Below are 16,982 nucleotides of genomic sequence, written 5' to 3'. Positions count from 1 at the left end.
CGATGAAATTTGGGTAGGATTGGGCCCTAAGTCACTGTGGCTGGCCATGGGAAAGGAGATAACTGAGTGAGAATCACATTCCCAGCTGGATCCAAGTTGGTGGAGAGCCAGCTTTGTGCAGAAGGTGTCATGGAGGTGATTGGGTACTGAGGAGTGGGGTCACATGAGTCAGCAAATTTGGTAAGAACATGGATTGGTTCAGATCCCTCGTGGGGTCCAAGAAAGAGTGGCTATAAAACTCAGCTAGCCCTCTCTGAAGTGCACTTTCTGTGTCAGGCAAATGCCGCTGAAGGCTTTACTTCTTCAACACCAGACTGGACCCATTAAAGTATCTTGGTAATGTAGGACGGAATTTTGAGCAGAGTAGACCAGATAGCTTTATTATGTTTCCAGCTATGGTGACACTGTCTCCCTGAGCCTTCCCTTTTATGATTCACTGTTGTGGAAGGGAGTGGCACTGCTCCTGATATCCTACCTTCTTTTTAATAAATCCCAGATGGGGTATCCATGCTTACTGTCTGGGTATGGGAAGGTTGCTCACAGGACTCAATTGGTTGGAAGAAGCATTGGTGGAATTGCCAGGCGGTCCTGGTTGTGAGTGGACACATGAGGAACATGGATGTACCCTCTGGGGTGAGCAGAGCCATGGGGGATAACTGCTTGTTTCCCAGGTTGGACCCCCTCTCACTTCTGTCACAACTGGTACAGCAGAAAGGGGAAGGGACAGGTGGGGGTGGTGGAGATGACCCCTTTGGCTGACCTCCCAGCTCCCTCACCTGGTCTCAGCAGACAGGATGCCTGTAATGTGCTGGCCCCTTTAAAATTCTGACTGGGTTTGTTGAGGCTGTAGTTATTTTGCCCCAGCGGACATAAGGTGGTGATTGTTGAGGAATGTGGGCAGCTGATTTGGTTGGGGCATAAAAGAGAAGGGGAAGAAGGAACTGCAGCGTTAGCTAGGAGGATGATCTTTGCTTGATTTGGAACTTGCAGGTGAAAATGTGCTTCTCCTGTATTATTTTAAACTGCCTTTCTGTGGATTTGGAATGTGGGGGATTTATTATTGAGTAGATACTGGGAGTTATTTTGTAACCCTTGTTGGTTTGTTTTTTATTTATATGAAGGAACTGAGCACTCCCTGCCCTATCCAGCCCTTCTCTCCTTTCTTGGGGAAGGAAGCTTAAGGGTCAGTAACCCCGGGGGATGGGTCAAGGACCATCACAATGCCCTACGCTTGGCTGCCTGGGCAGCTCAGTTGGCTCCTGCACCCACCCCTCCCTCCCTGCCAGAGCAAGCAGCCTGCATGCGCCTGCCTGGGACCTGGTTTTTTTGGGAGGTGGACACACACACTGGTGTGCTGCACAGGGAGCGGCCGCCTTACTCACTTCCGTTTCACAGACAGTTTCTGCAAAACCACTCGATGTGTTTTTGCTAAGTTTGCGATGATGGGATCTGAGCTTGACTCCATTTCCTGGAAGACTAGAAGAAAATAGGATGAGCAGGTCACATCCCCCCCCCCCCCACTAAATCCTGATTTACCCCAACATGTTTGGCAAGGGGTCAAAAACTGGCATCTGGACACCTGCTAGACTCTGTCACTGGAGAATTTTTGCAATGATCGGCCTCACATCTCTTCCCCCTCCCACAAACACAGTGCCAAAAATGGTCCCCCAGGAGCGAGTGTGAGTGCGAGCAGCCCAGCTGGCACACAGAGTCCTCTGGTTTCCCTGTGTGTCCAGCATGGCAGCTGCTTTCCTCCTCTCTTCCAGCTAGGCCACCAGTCCAAAGACCATGCTCTGGTGGCCAGCTGCACCACCCCATGTCTTCCCTGCTGAGAGCTCTCAAGTCCTGCCTCTGTGACAAATAATATGGAGCATTCCAGAAGATCCCCGGTATGGTAGCCAAGGATGGCCTCTGGTGACCTGCCTGGATCTGCAGTAGGAAGAAGAGGCCCACCCCATGGTACTGTCCTGGCCCAATCTCGGCAGCCACCAGTGCTGTCTGTGGGAGGCTTGTGAAGTGGGGCCGCCAGGCAGTGGAGCACAGTCTGCCCATGCCATGGGAAGAAGGGCTGCCCCCATTGGGGGCACCAGCACAGTGCCCTGCAGGCAGCTGGGAAGGCGTGTGCCTGGGCAAGCTGCACCAGGGAGGAAGGGTTCAGTTGTTGGTCCATGCAGTCCCCCTGATTCCCAAGAGTGAGAAATTCAGGAGCCCAGGTGAGCTTCCCCCATATCCAATCCTGCAGGTGAGACCTGCCCACAGTCTATAAAAATTAAGTCCCCACATCTGCCCAGCTCCAACTTTGAAAGCATTTGATATTTCTTGGGGATATGCTGCTCGCCTGACTGTGTGGTGTTGGGTGAGTAAGTGGCTTAGGGGTCGTGCCTTCAGTGCTTTTACATGGGCCTGAGAAAAGCCACGCTGGATCAGGCCAAAGGGGCCCCAATTAGTCCAGCTAACCTTTTGGGACTCAGTCAGGGCCTTGACCGCTGCCTCACTCCCTCCATTGGGGAATGATTGTTCACCTCACCTGCCTAGTCTCATTTCACTCAGGAGGGAGCAAGTTTTAATGGCTGCCTGTTTTAATGCCTACACTTCACTGCTGTTTTAGGTGCTTCCGCCCCTCTTGCTGGTATTTTGGAGCAGCTTTGCAGACTTAGGACCTCATGGAGGTGGCTCCCCTCTGCTGCAGCTTCAGGAGATTGTCCAGTGAGCTCTGTGTGTGCGTGTGCACTCAGGCACCACTTGTGAGAAGGGTGACACAGGGCCACTCTTGTTCACGTGTGAGTCAACACTGGTCTCCCTGTTCACAAGGGTAGGCCTGACTTTTGGGTAACCTGCTCTGATCCCTTCCCAAGAACGTCTCCCCTCCCTCTCCCAGTCCCTGCAGAGGCCAAAGTGTGGGCCACCCCCTCTGTTCAGACTGGCCCCCCTCCACGCACGCGCATAGTGCTGTGTACCGTTATTCAGGCAGGTGATGTCCTCCTGCTCAAGGTTCTTGGACAGCTCGGAGCTGTAGTACTTGAGCGTCTGACCTGTGCGGAGAGGAAGGCGCCTGGTCAGCCTGAGAAACACTCAAGTATCAAATTAGGTGCTGAGAAGTGAAGGCAAAGGGGGGCTTTTTAAATCAAGGGAGGCAAATTTAGAATATCAGGAGGGCTGCAGATTAAACAGTGGCACGAGTGTCGTCAGGACCATCGGATGTGACTTAAGCATTTTGCGAGAAGCTTTGCAGGCTGGGGAGAGGCAAGAGGCGCCCCTGAGGCTGCCTCAGGCCTGAGGGGTTCTCTGGCCTGGGCAGAGGCCTCTGGGAAGGACCAAACATCAATCCTTCGTGTACCAGATAATATGGGGGGAAGCACCACTGTCAGTTGCTGCAGATGCTTCTTGTGGCTGGAGAACAAATCCTGGGGCTGAATATCTGGGACCAGGATTTGATTGGACTTGTGGGTGAAGCATGGTGGGGGGCTGCCCCCTCATGAGACAAGGCAGGGGAGCTGCTTCCGGGGAAGAGCGAGGCGCACTTCCCCTGCTTACCTGTGAACCGTGCGGCAGTGTGTCTTATTTCGACCTGGGGGTGGTGGAGATACCCCAGCGCCTGAGATATGAAGACATGGATGTTGTCGTGGTTGTTCCGCATCTGCAGAGAGAGGAGAGGGAAGGGCCTGAGGGGCTTCCTGGGCCGCTTGGAGGCTCACAGCGGTGACCTGTGCCCTCCAGCTCTTGACTGCAGTCAATGTCTTTGTGGGCTTTTCTGCAGCTGGACAAGCACCCTGGAGGGCAGAGCCACAGGCTGAATCCAGCCACACCCCTCGCTCCCGGGGTGTGGGAGGGCACAGGGTGTGGGTGTGTGCCTCCCAGGGCACAGGCCTGTGGAACCCTAAGCCCTGTGGCTCCCAGAAGGGGAGGGCACAACAGCCAGCTGCTACCCTCTAGGCCCCCACATTCTTCTTTCCCCGAATCTGAGGAGGGCAGGGACCCCCCTGCTGCTTCCAGGAGTGCAAATGGTGGACCAGGGCTCTATCTGCACCAGGGCGCCGTGCAAGCATTTGCCAATCAGCCAGGGGTGCCTGTCAGTTGGGGACCCTCTGTGGCCCCACATGTGCTCCACTTCCTGGGTGCTCTTCACCCACTTGGTGGCTCTCTGTCACTGTAGTCTGGAACAGCCCACTCAGCCAGGAATCGGGCAAAGCTCTTGTCCTGGCTGTTGCCTGGCAGTGCCTTTTCTTTAAGCACATGGCGCCTGCACCCAAGGGAGCGTGGCAAGGCCAGTCTCGTGGCACTTAAAGTGGACTGATGGCAGGAGGCCTCTGGTCTCCCGGAGGCGGCTGAGGGGGGACATGATTGAGACATACAAAATTATGCAGGGGATGGACAGAGAGGATAGAGAGATGCTCTTTACACTCTCACATAACACCAGAACCAGGGGACATCCACTAAAATTGAGTGTTGGGAGGGTTAGGACAGACAAAAGAAAATATTTCTTTACTCAGCGTGTGGTCGGTCTGTGGAACTCCTTGCCACAGGATGCGGTGATGGCGTCTGGCCTGGACGCCTTTAAAAGGGGATTGGACGAGTTTCTGGAGGAAAAATCCATTCCGGATTACAAGCCATGATGTGTATGTGCAACCTCCTGATTTTAGAAATGGGTTATGTCAGAATGCCAGATGCAAGGGAGGGCACCAGGATGAGGTCTCTTGTTGTCTGGTGTGCTCCTTGGGGCATTTGGTGGGTGAGATACAGGAAGCTGGATGATGCCAATAAAGCTTGTCGGAATTCAATAATCAGGAAGCTGGAATAGATGGGCCTATGGCCTGATTCAGGGGGGCTGTTCTTATGTTCCCAAGCCTCAAGAAAGGCCACAGCTTTGGTGTGTCACAGCAATCAGCCCCCCCCCCCCCCCGGTAGCTGGCAGGCTTAAGAAAAGCCTTGCTTGCCTTCCACACTCTGGAACATTCCCTGATGGGCCACCCTCTGCTTGGAGGCACATCTGCCCCTGCAAACAGAAACCACATCTTGGGAGCTTCACAACTCAGAGTAAACAGGTTGCAACGCTGCTCACGGCTGGACTTTGAGGAGCGTTGCACAGTGTGGCTGAGCCTGGGCCTCTCGTGCTTCCCAGCCATCGGACTCCGCTACTGAGGAGCACTTTTCTCTGCCACCCATCCACCCACATACAGCCCCGCATGCCACTTCCTGCACACGACAAGGCCTCTCTGCATCCAGAGAAATGGCCTGCAGGCCCCCCCCCCCCAGTGCCTGCCAGCTCCAGTGTGCTGGAGGCTTCAGGGACCCAGCCAAGAACTCTTGGCTGTTTTTGCTGCTGGCACTCGAAATAATTGGCCTGTGACATTATCATGATCATGATCTGACATTCCTTATCAGAACGAGGGGTTGACTTTCAAAAGCCAGAGATTCCACTGACCAGGTACTTCCAGACATTCACCAGGCAGCTCCGGATGTCGTCCCAGGCCATGCTGCGGAACATCAGCTTCAGGTGTGCCCAGCCAAGGAAGACGCCACAATGCAGGAGGGTCAGTTTGCATCTCTGCAACGCAAAGGGAAGCCAGGTGGGGGCACAGGCTGCTCAGACAGAAAGAGGAGCCAGAGGCAGGCAAGCCCCGTGTTCCCTGCTGACACCCATCTGAGGCCCTCCTGGATGCGCTCTGCACGGCCTGGCAGGCCTGCCCACCCAGCCTTCATCTGGCAGGGACTGTGATGATGGCTTGAGTGGTCGCACCACTAGAGGGCCATTGCATCAGAGCTCCCCAGCCTCACCTCTCATCCTTCCTCCACCCACACATCCCAGCTGCGCCTTGCCAGTCTGTCTCAGAAAAGGGTTTCCTCTCTGAAAGCCCTGTGTGGGTCTGTTTGTGAGATGGACTGCAGAGTCTTCTGGGACCTTGGTCATGGAGGCAGCAGGGCTTGGGTAACGGAAGGGGACATTGCTGTGTCTGGGGAAAGGGCTGGGGCTCTGCTAAGAGGAGGTCTGAACTTGCCATCACGACAGTGGTGTCCATGTCTTTCAAGTGCAGCAGCAACGGGAGCAGGCTGTACACGACCTCTGTCTTCAGGAGGGCCTTGTCCATGCTCTTCGCTCGCATCACCAACTGTCCGAATAGGGTGATGGCACTCGCACGGACACCTGCCCTTTCCTGGCAGTGGCATACACAGAGCGGGATATCACAGGAAGAAAGCCATTCCTCCTCCATTCTGCCAAAGTGGTCCAAGCCCTCGGTTTTTGCTGTGCTTTTTCTCAATCTGTGACACCCCCTGATGCTTTGCACAGGTATCTGAGCACACACAACGCAAACAAGCACCTTGGTGTGATCAAGTAAAAATTCCTTTTTGCACCATGGTGCTTTAAGGCTCACAAGTGCTTGTGCACATCAGCAGCCCTGATGGAGAAAAAGCTCAGCTGTTACACAGGTCCCCACCACAGAGGTCAGACTGTGTCCATTTTGGAAGTACATGGACAGAATCTACACCTGCAGATCCCTGCATCAGAATGACAGGAACCATGGCCATCAAGGACAAGCCTTGGTGTGTCCTGCAAGGGCTGTGCACAACCCCACTGACTTGAGGGCAGGACCCAGCAGGGGAAGAGCCTTCCTGGCCAGATGCGGAGAGGCAGATCCCTAACCCTAAACCAGAGGGCCTGGAAGCCTTTGATCACTTCCGTGCAGCCCATGTCACCAGCCAGTGCTTGCCCTGACATTTCTTGACAACTTGGCCCTGGACCAACCCAGGCCAACTCAGAGCTAAAAACAAAAGCTGCGCAGAGCCAGGCAGGGGCTTGGTCCCCAACTCTTTGTCCTCGGGCCATGACGCCCTGGCTGTTGGACCCCCTGGAACCCTCTGTGCAGATCTGACCTTTTTCTGATCTCTTGCACCCTTCTGGGTCCCCCCGCCAAACTTTTTAGCTTGGTTGCCAAACCTCCCTTGGACCTGGGCCTCCCAAGCTCTGTCCCAGTGCTCTGTCTGGAACCCTTGCTGGTTTTTGGAGTCCAATCAGCAGCTCAGTCAAGGAACATTTTGCCCTCAACCTCTACCTTCCTTTCCTGCTTGCTGGTCAAACCAACAGCCCAGCCTGTCTGACTTTTCTCTAGACCTAGTGGACTGTGCTTGCATCCATCACAACTGAAGGGTTCAGGGTACTGGTCGCAGGAGGGGCATAATTCCTAGCTCCCAAAAGACATCACCCCCTGCTTTCCTCTCAAGACTTTTGTCTGCCTTGCAAACTGCCAAGTGCTCCCCTCAACCCCATGCTCTGCAGAAATCCTCCATCGCAAGTATAAATATGGGGGGGGGGGGAGGATATCAGGAAAGGGGAATTTAAATAACCAAATTCTTCCCCAATCCCTCAGGGTCCTTGTGAATGCAATTCCCCAATGACCACATACATGCACAAGAGAGAAAGTTTTAGTTTTTCAAAAATATGTTATTTGTAAGATAAAGGATCTCTTCCACCCAAACCAGGCAATTACAGGAAGAGGTCCACCAAGATAAGCAGGCATATCTGAAGGTAGCAAGACTAGCTCACAACATACTTTGGAGGGCACGATGATGGTGCCACAGCACAGTTCCAATCAATAAAGCCTCCCGCTGCACCAGGTGACCTCAACACACCTTGCCCCTTTCATTCCGGTTACCCACCTGCATCTCAGGTCCATACTGACCAGTCCACTCCCCAAAGTCCTACTAACTCTTACTCTCCTCACAGGTGTCCACAGTCTCCCTTAACTAATTGATCATTTTCCCTTCTCAGTTGATCTGGGCTCTAGTCCTGCAAGGACTTGAAGTTTCGACATTTCCGCTTAACATTCCAAGCAGCCTTTTCTTTCCCAAGCATACAGGAAAATTCATTCCACTTCAGGGCATTATTCTTCCACTTTAAACATTTAAGTCACTGAATTTCCCAAACCCCCTCACTCCTCCTAGAGAACATCCCTGCAGTCCCACAACCGCTCTCTACCACAGGGAGCCCGGTGAAAATCCTTAACACCTCCTTGTGTTTGGTCTTCTTTGGTGCTCCAGCAAGTGTCTGTGGAGCAACCCTCTTCTGCTTCTTCAAGGCCTCTCCTCCGAAGAGTGCAGCATGCAGCAAGGGTGGATAGCTGGGAGTAAACTCCACAACTGTGAGGATAGCGGCCCAGGCTGCAGGGGGTCCAGCTATCAGTTCCAACCTCCCCACTGAAACTTCACCACTGCCTCTTGGTAGGTGCCTCTCTGCTCCTCTGCCTTTGCCTCTGGTAGAAACCCTGTGTGTCTCCAGGAAGTTTGACAGGTTGCATGATGCGGATTTCAGAGAGGCGAAGACATTATTTGCATCTATCTTTGTACAAAAGACATAGCAAATAGCTATGCTCGAATTAGCCTTCTCAGGGAGGCCATTCAAAGAACTGAGTAAAATAGAGGTGACAAAAGTTGACTGTCAGGCTCCAGAGAGGGGCTGCCAGCAACTGCATGCTGATCCAGGGCAGTAGTGCCTAGTGGTTAGCATGCTTATTCTCTTCCTGTTCCCCTCTCTTCCTTGTTTTGACACACAGCTTACAGGGGAAAAGCCTTGGTAGATTGAATCTGCTACCACCATCCCAGGAGATCAGGCTAGTCAGAGAGGCTTCCTGGGCAGAACCCCCCTCTTGGAAAAATACTGAACCTCAGGGGTCTCCACCAAAATCAGTCTCACAGTAGCATTGGCAGAGGGAGGAAACGTGACAATCCACTGATTATCTGTTCCCAGGAACTAGGCAGACTCAAAGCACAAACATAAAAGATTAATTAAAAGTATATTAAAAGAAAAAAGGAGATGAGAGCTTTTCTCACCTCCTTCCTCATGCCCCCCCCTTCCTCACTCCATTCAGAGGGTCTTTTAGGCCTCCAGAAGGCTTTTAAAACTTCCAGCTTTGAGGCCTCCCTGGCCCACAAAAGGCCTTCTAAGGGCCTTAAACATTTTCACCAAAAACTGAAAGTAAGGTCTAAAGGCCCTCTGGTGACCTTAGAAGGTCTTTGGAGGGCCAGAGGAGGTTGCACACAGCCTCCCTGCCTCTCCAGAGGTCTTCTGAGGCCTCTGGAGGGTTTTTAAACCTCCCTTTTGGTTTTTGGTGAAAACCAGCAGTGACACTTACGGACACCCGGAGACCTCAGAAGGCCCCCAGATGTGAGGTGGCGGCATTCTCCTCAGTAGGGGGAGGGGGCATAGCATTCTGTGGTCCTGGCCCCAGGTGGGATTGACAATGGCAACTAGTGGAATTGATAGTGACTAAAAAGGAAAGAAAGGGTTTAATTTAACCTGTTACCATGGAGTGGTGCAGTAATATAAATGACTGGCAGGTGGCAAGGAGGTGCTGCCGAATCCCACGCATGCATTGTGACTCAGAGCTAACTTGCTAGGAGTGTCAAAGAGGTTTGTGAAACTGCTGGCTTAGACCAGTGGGCCACAGCCTTTAGGAGCCCACAGCCCCCCTGAAGCAAAAAGCCCAGCTCCCTGCACACAAAAAGTATGATTAAATTTGGTAGCCCACGGGGAGGGGCTGTGCTCGGCAAAATGCTGGAAGTGCCGGCTGCGGCTGTGGGCGGTTCTTTCTCCCCCTCTCTGGTTGTCCGCGAAGGAACATCTCCAGAGTGAGCAGGCCTCCACAGACCATGCCAGAGAACTCGCTCAGCAGGAATCTGGGCGTGATCACAGGCAACCGTTTTCCCCCTGAGATTTGCGGAGCACTTCAGGTCTCGCGGACCACAGACTGGAGATCACGGTGCCAGCACGTCATTTTGCCCGCGCTTGACTTTCGGTCCTGTCAGCTGCTGCTGCCCTAGCCCAGGCCCCAGCTTTCCTCCTCCCCGCATTCTGTAGGAGAACTTTTGGATGCCTCACGTCTCCCTGCATGCAGGCAGAGCATTGCTTGGCCAGCCCACTGGGCTAAGACACCACCAGAGACATCTTACTGTGGGGTGCAGTTGGGCACTAGCTGCCCCCCAGTTCTGTTACCAGAAGTGATTTCCCATATGCTGGTGTACTGGAATGCCTGGATAATATTTGGCAAATGGTGGTGTCCCAATAGATGGACTTCCCTGCCAGGGAGAAAGTGCCAGCCCAGTGCTGCCTCTGTGGTCAGTGAGGCTGGCCTCTGGGTGCCGCTTGCTGGATGTCCCAGGATGTCTTTCTGGCCATGACTAGTCATTGATGATCCCTTTGGGAGTGGCTGGAGCAGACACCCCCTGCCCCTTGGTCTGACCCAGCAGCAAGCAGCCCGTCCAGTCTGCCTTGTGAACCCCCCCCCATTTCCCAGACTTACATCCTCAAAGAAGGAGCGGATGTTCACAGCAAGGTCCACGCAGAGTGGCCCGATCCCCTGGCCGTCCATCTCGTAGATCGCTGCAGCAATGTCCCTCAACCCATCCAGGATGTTTTCTTCATGTCCAGCGAACAGGAAGTCAATCAGTGTTGGAAGCTGCTCTCGGAGCAGCTTGACCTGTCCAAAAAAGTGGAGTGAGGAGGAAAGGCAGTGGCTGGTCACACTATGGGAAGCAGAAGGAGGCACACGTTCTTCCTTTGGGGAGGGGAGGAGGAGGAAGGTGACACGATCCTCGCCTGCCTGAGGCAGCACCAGGAGGTCTCTTGCTGGAGATGGATGATGGCGACAGTTCTCTGATAAAGCCAGTCTTTACAGGCAGTGGGTGCCAAGTGCTTTGAGAACATGCAGGCTCAGAAAAAGTTCCTCCCCCACCTCACCCCAATGGCCAGTGTTCTTCTCCAGGTGGCTGGACTGGAGCATGTGTGGGCTTGAGCAGCTTTCAGAACAAAGCCCTGGCTGGCAGTGGGGGGGGGGGGGAGAGGCTGGGGCATGGCGTGGACCAGGTGGCAGCACCTCAGCAGCGACTCCCAGGTCAGTAGATGCAGGGTTGCAGCCTGGCCTTCCGTGGCCTCTGCGGGTGATGCTGTGATGAAAATGTTATAGAGGGGGAGAGGGAAAGAAGAGGGGCAAGGGGAGGGTTCAGGAAACAGTGTCCGCTGCAGCCATGTGGCCACAGAGGCTGCCACTGCTGAGGAGGGGCTTGCAGAGTATGGCCGGCAGAGACGCTCGAGACTGGCAGCAGCAGGTCCCCAAATGCCAGGCACAGCATGCACAGCGCCCACTCCTTTCCCCAGCTGCTCTGCCAGCGTTCTGCTCCAAGGCACTCGTGATCTGTGCTCAAGCGACTCAGACTGACAAGGAAGGGAAGCCGGGAGGGCCACACGCCCCTGTGCCGGGGCCCTGCTCCCTCCTCTGCTGGGCACGGGTCTGGTGGACCTCTTGCGGAGCAGCCACGCCATGGGATCGTGCAAGCCACATTCTTCTTGTGAGGGCTCCGGGCCCAGGCGCCTTTGAAAAGACTCCTGGCGGGACAGTCCTGGTGACGGAAGCGGCCAACTCCTGGTTTTGGCAGTAGCTCACTCAGAGTGCCAGGTGCAGGCGAGTGGCAGCAGGACGCAGGTCTTTGTTGTCCTGTGCGCTCCCCGAGGCATCTGGTGGGCCACTGAGATGCAGGAAGCTGGACGAGATGGGCCCTTTGCCCTGATCCAGTGGGCCTCTACTTGTGTTCACACAGGGGAGGCTGCCCTCCCCCCCAGACCTGCTGCAGCACATCCTGCCCCGGTGCGGGCCTGCTCACCTTCCCTTGCTGGAAAACGAAACTGCTGAGCCCTTTCTGGCAGAGGTCTCTGATGACGGGGTCAGAGGCTGCCAAGCCCTCCTCCAGGTGGTCTCTGAGGCTGAACCTGTTCATCATCTTGACAGCAGATGGGCTCTTGAGGAACTAGAGAGGGAGACACTCCCCAGGTGAGCCCCCTCCACTACCTGGTTCTGAGTTTGAGTTGACCCCTGCTGAGGAGGGAACCCTCACGCAGCAGAGCAAGGAGGCAGCTGCAGGACCGAGAAGGAGGCAAGGACAGTGCAGCAGCAGCAGGGGATGCTGTGGGTGGGGGCTGCCCGCCTCTTCCCAGGCCACCTCTAGGCCAGCCTGTCTTCCCCACCTCAATCACCAGAGCCAGAGCGGTTGTCTTCTTCAGCTCGTCCTCCTCGCTGTGGAGGATGAGTGCTGCCTCTCCAAAGATGCCTGGAATCTGGGGGCTGTCGCACTCAGTCATAGCTCTGTGGGGTGGAACACAGCACACTTGGGTGTGAGGGCAGCAGGCAGAGCCAGTTCACCAAGAACCGCACTGGCAGACAGCCCTGAATGGAAGTGGAAGAGGCTGGACACCCAGGTGACGCCTGCCTCATGTGTACGGAAACATGCGTCCTGTCAGGGAGTCCCTGGATGTTTGCGTCTGGCTTCTTTTGCGTCCTGGTCATTTGCATCCGCTATGACTGGGCCACAAACCCATGCTGTGTATCTTAAGCCTGTTATCCTAGCCCTAACCCGACGTGTGTGTTTTAAACCTTAAAAAATACATTGATATACATATACTGTATTGGGACACAAAAAGAGCAGACTCAAACGTCCAAGACGGGGACGGGTCTGAGCAGGAGAGAGCGGCAGGTCGCTCTCAGTGGGACTGTCACGTCTGAAGCTGCCTGTCTCAGACCCAGCAAGGTTCAGCACCGCACAGGAACTTCGCAGCGGCTTCCTTCGGAGCAGCCAGGGCAGGTGTTCCTCAGTGCAGTGGTGCCGGGGAAGGGGTTGCCATGGAACCCAGTTGCCCAGGGCCTGCCAGGGACTTCCTGGCACTGCCCCCCCTCACTTGGCAATGTGCCAGCCCTCTGCTCTGCATCCTCATCTTGGAACAGGCATGGGGGAAGTGTGGAGGACAGGGGCTGGTTTGCTAGAGCGGCCAGACGCCCTCTTGTTCCGTGCCCCTCTTGCTTCCCCTGTCCAGGGAGGCTGAGGCGGGGCAGTGGGGGGGGCGCCACCTGCTGCCCAAGTTCTGCCTCCACCCGTTCCTCCCCTCCAGGCTTAGATGTTTCCACACAGCTTTATGGCTGAGGACGCCTGCCTCTGCCTGGATATTTCCACTCATGGCCTGTCTTTCCTTCCCTACAACCCCCATGTTGTGGTTTCAGTCTTTTTGCCACAGTTCCCGTCAGGCTTGACCAGGCATCCACACAACCATGTGTTCCAAAGCACTCCTGAATGCCCAGTGAGGGCACTGAGACAGGCAGGGGCGTGCCTGGCTGAGAAGAACCCCTAGTGAGTTCTGCCTGTGACGGATCAGGAGAGAGATCTTGGGGTGCTGGTGGGCAGCTCTATGAGAGTGTGGACCCCACGTGTGGCAGCGGTGAAGAAGGCCAAGTCCATGCTTGGGATCATTAGAAAAGGGATTCAGAATAAAACGGCCAATATTATCATGCCATTGTACAAATGGAGGGTCAGGCCACACCTGGAGTATTGCGTCCAGTTCTGGTCGCCACACCTCAAAGAAGGTATGAGGAAATATAGGATCCCTGCCCTACCCAGGTGGGCTTTTGGTGGGGCAGCAGGACCAGAACCACCTGGAGGCCTCGGCTTGGGGCAGACCGTGTAGCTGCCAGATCAAACCCTAACCCTAACCCTAACCCTAACCCAGTCAGTCCTGGACGGAAAGGCCGAGAGCGTGGCGTGGGGGGCCAGCCGAGGGAGGACCGGCCGGGCTCTCACCTGGCCAGGAGGCGGGTGCCCCGCAGGAAGCTGTGGGGCTTGCTGAGCACCTCCCAGCCCTGCTGAAACTCGATGTAGGCGTAGACCTCCCAGTCGCCGGCCACCGACAGCAGGTTCTTCACTATCTCGATGGACGTGCTGCGAGGGGCGAACGGGACCGCTGGTCAAGGCTCGCCTGGCACCCGTAGGCCATGGGCAGGAAGGCGTACTGGGGGGGGCTGGGAAGGCATACAGCTGCCTGCACTGGGCCTCCCCGTGTGTCTTGCTCAGCCTGCTGCTTGCAGCCACACTGGGCAAGGCCAGCTTCGCCAGTGTCCTGAACATTCCCTTCCTCCCCCAGCCAGCGAGGAGAGGCAGAGGGTTCCCAAGGATCGGTGGTCTCGCTGGCCCGGGGCTTGTGGCCGCCTGCTGGAGCCTGCCTTCTCCCACTCTGAGTGCCTCTGGAATGTGCCAGCCAGGCTCCGCCCCACGTCAGTCCTGCCCCCAACTGCCCCCTGAGGAAAAGTGCTGCCTGGCAGGCCAGCAGGGACTTCCCAGAGAACCCCTGCCCCCAGTGGAGCCCTGGCTGGCTGACTGACCGGCAGCCTCTTCAGGTCCGGACCCTCAGCCAGGGAAGCCGGAAGCCCAGGCACCACCAGCCGCCCCAGGAGGAGTGGGAGGCAGGAGGGGGCCGGGAGGGTCCACCACCCAAGCCCATGAGAGGCGGTGCAGGGGGTGAGTTATGCCCCGGACCCGGGGTCCAAAGGGGGGCCCTGGAGCCAAAGGAGGGGGCCTGAACATGCCCTGGGATGGCAGGAACTGTTTGCATGTGTTGTTGAAGACTGCACTCACGCCTGGCTCAGCCTGCCTTGGTTTCTGTATCATATTTCATGGGAAAGATGATCCCAGGGAGAAGGGAAGGGAAGGGCCCAAAGAAGCTTGGTCAGAATTCCTCTCAGAGGCCCGGCCCGGCCCTGTGTGCTTAGCACTGCCAAGTGAGCAGCCCTCTGGCCCCTCCTATAGACTGACTTTATGAGCGTTGTGCTGGGACGCCTGTCAGCTGAAGGGCAGGACCCAAAGGCCCTCAGCAGATGCCTGCAGGCGCACCCTCCAAGGGCCAAGCTGGACCTGCCAGCCAGGCTGGGGCCACAGAGGAGGTGGTCTAGCACGTAGCTGGCCGCCACAGCAGTCAGTGGTGGGCCTGCTCCCCGCCCCCGCCGAGGCCCCCTCCTCCCCAGTACCTCCGGAAGCTGAGGGCGGCAGGGTCTCCCCTCAGGACCAAGTCCTGCCTGGCTTGCAGCGGCTCCGGCAGCTCCAGCTGCATCACGTAGAGGACCTGTCTGAGCAGTGGGATGAAAAGCTGCAGGCGCATCTCCACCAGGGCCATGCGGTACTCGGGGATGGAGAAGGTCTCGTAGAGGACATTCATGGCCTGCAGGAGAGACGGGGCCAGGCCTGAGGCGGGGCCAGTGCAGGAAGCCCCTCCTGCTCTCAGGCTGCCTGTGTGGAGAAAGCCCTTTTGCGGGAGGCTCTCGGGACCCTTTGCGGTGGCACACGTGCAAGGACACTACAGTCACCAGCAGGCAGCAGCCATCTGGGGCCACCAGAACTGGGAACAAGCCCAGAGCTGCAGCCTGAGTTCTCTGGAACTCTGCATCAGGCTGGGCGGCAAAGCAGGGCGGGGAGTGGGGGACGTCATGTGAGGCCCCTCAGTCTACAGGCTGTGCCAGTCCCACAAACGAGCAGGTGCTGCGCAGATTTGCCTCGCTCGGTGACTGGCAGTCTTCACTTTGCACCTGGGACTCAGACCCAAAGCCTGAGCAAAACCTCAACCCAACTTGACCTCATCTTGTGCGGGGCGGGGGCAGCTGCTGCATGACCCCCTCCCAATCCATGCACCTGGCAGGCCATGTGACAGAAGCCACCACTCAGCTGGCCAGCAGCAGCGAGGACTCACTGGGCTGAGCTCTCCCCTACAGCTGGGCACCGCCTTTGTGCCATGGGGACCCAGCAGCACCTTCCCCCCCAGCCCGGGTGGGAATTTCCCTCACCCCCACAGGAAAGTCCTCCCAGAGGCCCCCCATCTACGGAGGTTGGGAGCAGTCAGCTCAAGTCCTGGGGACCCCAGAACGAAGGAGCAGGAGGTGGGCATCTGCCCGAGAGGGAGTGGAACGTTCCCCTGCCAGACCTTGTGCAGGCAGCTGGGCAGCAGCAGGCAGGGCCCCATCACTTACTGCCAGAGAGAGGGGGGCACTCTCCTCATCGCCTGCCAGAGGCTCCTTGACCTGGAGGGTCCTCAGCAAGAGTTGGAGGACTTGCACAGCCACCTGTGGGCTGGAGGCCATCGCTGTCCAAAGCTCGTTGGCATGCCTGCAGAGACCACGAGGCAGGGAACGTGCAGGTGAGGAGGAGGAGGCCCTTCCGAGGAGAGCGCGAGCTTGGCTGGAGAAGCCAGGACAACCGGGCAGGGCTGCCCCGCCAAGCAGGAACCGGCCCCTACCTGTCAACAGGGATTGAAAAGGCCAGGCAGCTCCGCATCACCTCCTCCATGTGATCCGGGAGCAGCAAGGTCAGCGCCCTCAGCACCACTTTCCGGGACCAGTATGAGGACTGGCGAACCTGCAGGCACATGTAGATCACTCCGATGATGTCCTTTACCTGGATGAAACGGGAGAGCCCAAGGAAGTCTTGATGCAGTCCTGCCTGTGACCTGCTCACCTGGTGACAGGGGAGGAGCCCACCCCATGCCTGGCGTTTCCAGGGCTGTTGGCCCAGTCGGCTGGGCAAGGGCAGAGATGACGGGCAGGACCGCCTGGGGTATGGAGTGAGCCCACCCCACCCCACCCCCATTGCAGAGCTGCCTGGGGGATGCTCAGTGGCGGTCATTTGTTCCCCGGGAATCTCCTCTAACCTGGATTTCAGCTGTTGGGGGCTTCTTGGCTTCCTGAATCGTGGCCATTCTGGTTGTGCCACTTTCTGTGCTTAAATGTGCCTGTGCTGCGCATGTGTTTTGAGCACTGCAGTTTTCTTGCTTTGGTTGCCCAGATTGTGAGGGCCACCTGAGGGTCTTACAGTCACATTTTTCTCTAGCCAGCAAACAGCTGCCCTTCTTGGCTCAAGGCATCCACATGAGAATAACCCTGGAAGGCCCGTCCTACACTTGCAGTCCTGGCCCTTTGGTTGCTTGTCTACACTGATGGCACCGGAAGTGGAGAAAAAGAAAACCTGCCCCCAAACAGCCCCAGAACAGCCTCACAGGAACTTCAGGCCAGTGAGCTGCCACATTGATCCATAGTCAGGGAATTAGAGGACAGGTCCTCTCATGGATTGAGAACAGGTTGGAGGCCAGGAAGCAGAGAGTGGGTGTCAATGGGCAATTTTCACAATGGAGA

General features: G+C 56.4%; 1 protein-coding gene across 1 annotated transcript in view; it reads right to left on the bottom strand.

The window, feature by feature from the left end:
• LOC136655608 (maestro heat-like repeat family member 5) overlaps positions 1–16,982 on the bottom strand; it is a 67,787-nt gene that overhangs the window by 3,334 nt on the left and 47,471 nt on the right. The window contains exons 20-31 of the mRNA XM_066632186.1: positions 16,091–16,248; positions 15,825–15,960; positions 14,832–15,022; positions 13,612–13,749; positions 12,011–12,128; positions 11,650–11,793; positions 10,293–10,469; positions 5,997–6,152; positions 5,423–5,545; positions 3,535–3,637; positions 2,958–3,032; positions 1,383–1,476 (exon numbers count right to left, since the gene is read on the bottom strand). Of these exons, the coding sequence (XP_066488283.1) occupies positions 1,383–1,476; positions 2,958–3,032; positions 3,535–3,637; positions 5,423–5,545; positions 5,997–6,152; positions 10,293–10,469; positions 11,650–11,793; positions 12,011–12,128; positions 13,612–13,749; positions 14,832–15,022; positions 15,825–15,960; positions 16,091–16,248 (1,613 nt within the window). The remainder of the gene's footprint in view (positions 1–1,382; positions 1,477–2,957; positions 3,033–3,534; positions 3,638–5,422; positions 5,546–5,996; positions 6,153–10,292; positions 10,470–11,649; positions 11,794–12,010; positions 12,129–13,611; positions 13,750–14,831; positions 15,023–15,824; positions 15,961–16,090; positions 16,249–16,982) is intronic.

The sequence above is a fragment of the Tiliqua scincoides genome, chromosome 6 (assembly GCF_035046505.1).
Source record: "Tiliqua scincoides isolate rTilSci1 chromosome 6, rTilSci1.hap2, whole genome shotgun sequence".
NCBI lineage: Eukaryota > Metazoa > Chordata > Lepidosauria > Squamata > Scincidae > Tiliqua > Tiliqua scincoides.
The sequence above is the reverse complement of the archived record's forward strand: the minus strand, read 5'-3'. Positions and strand labels throughout refer to the sequence as shown.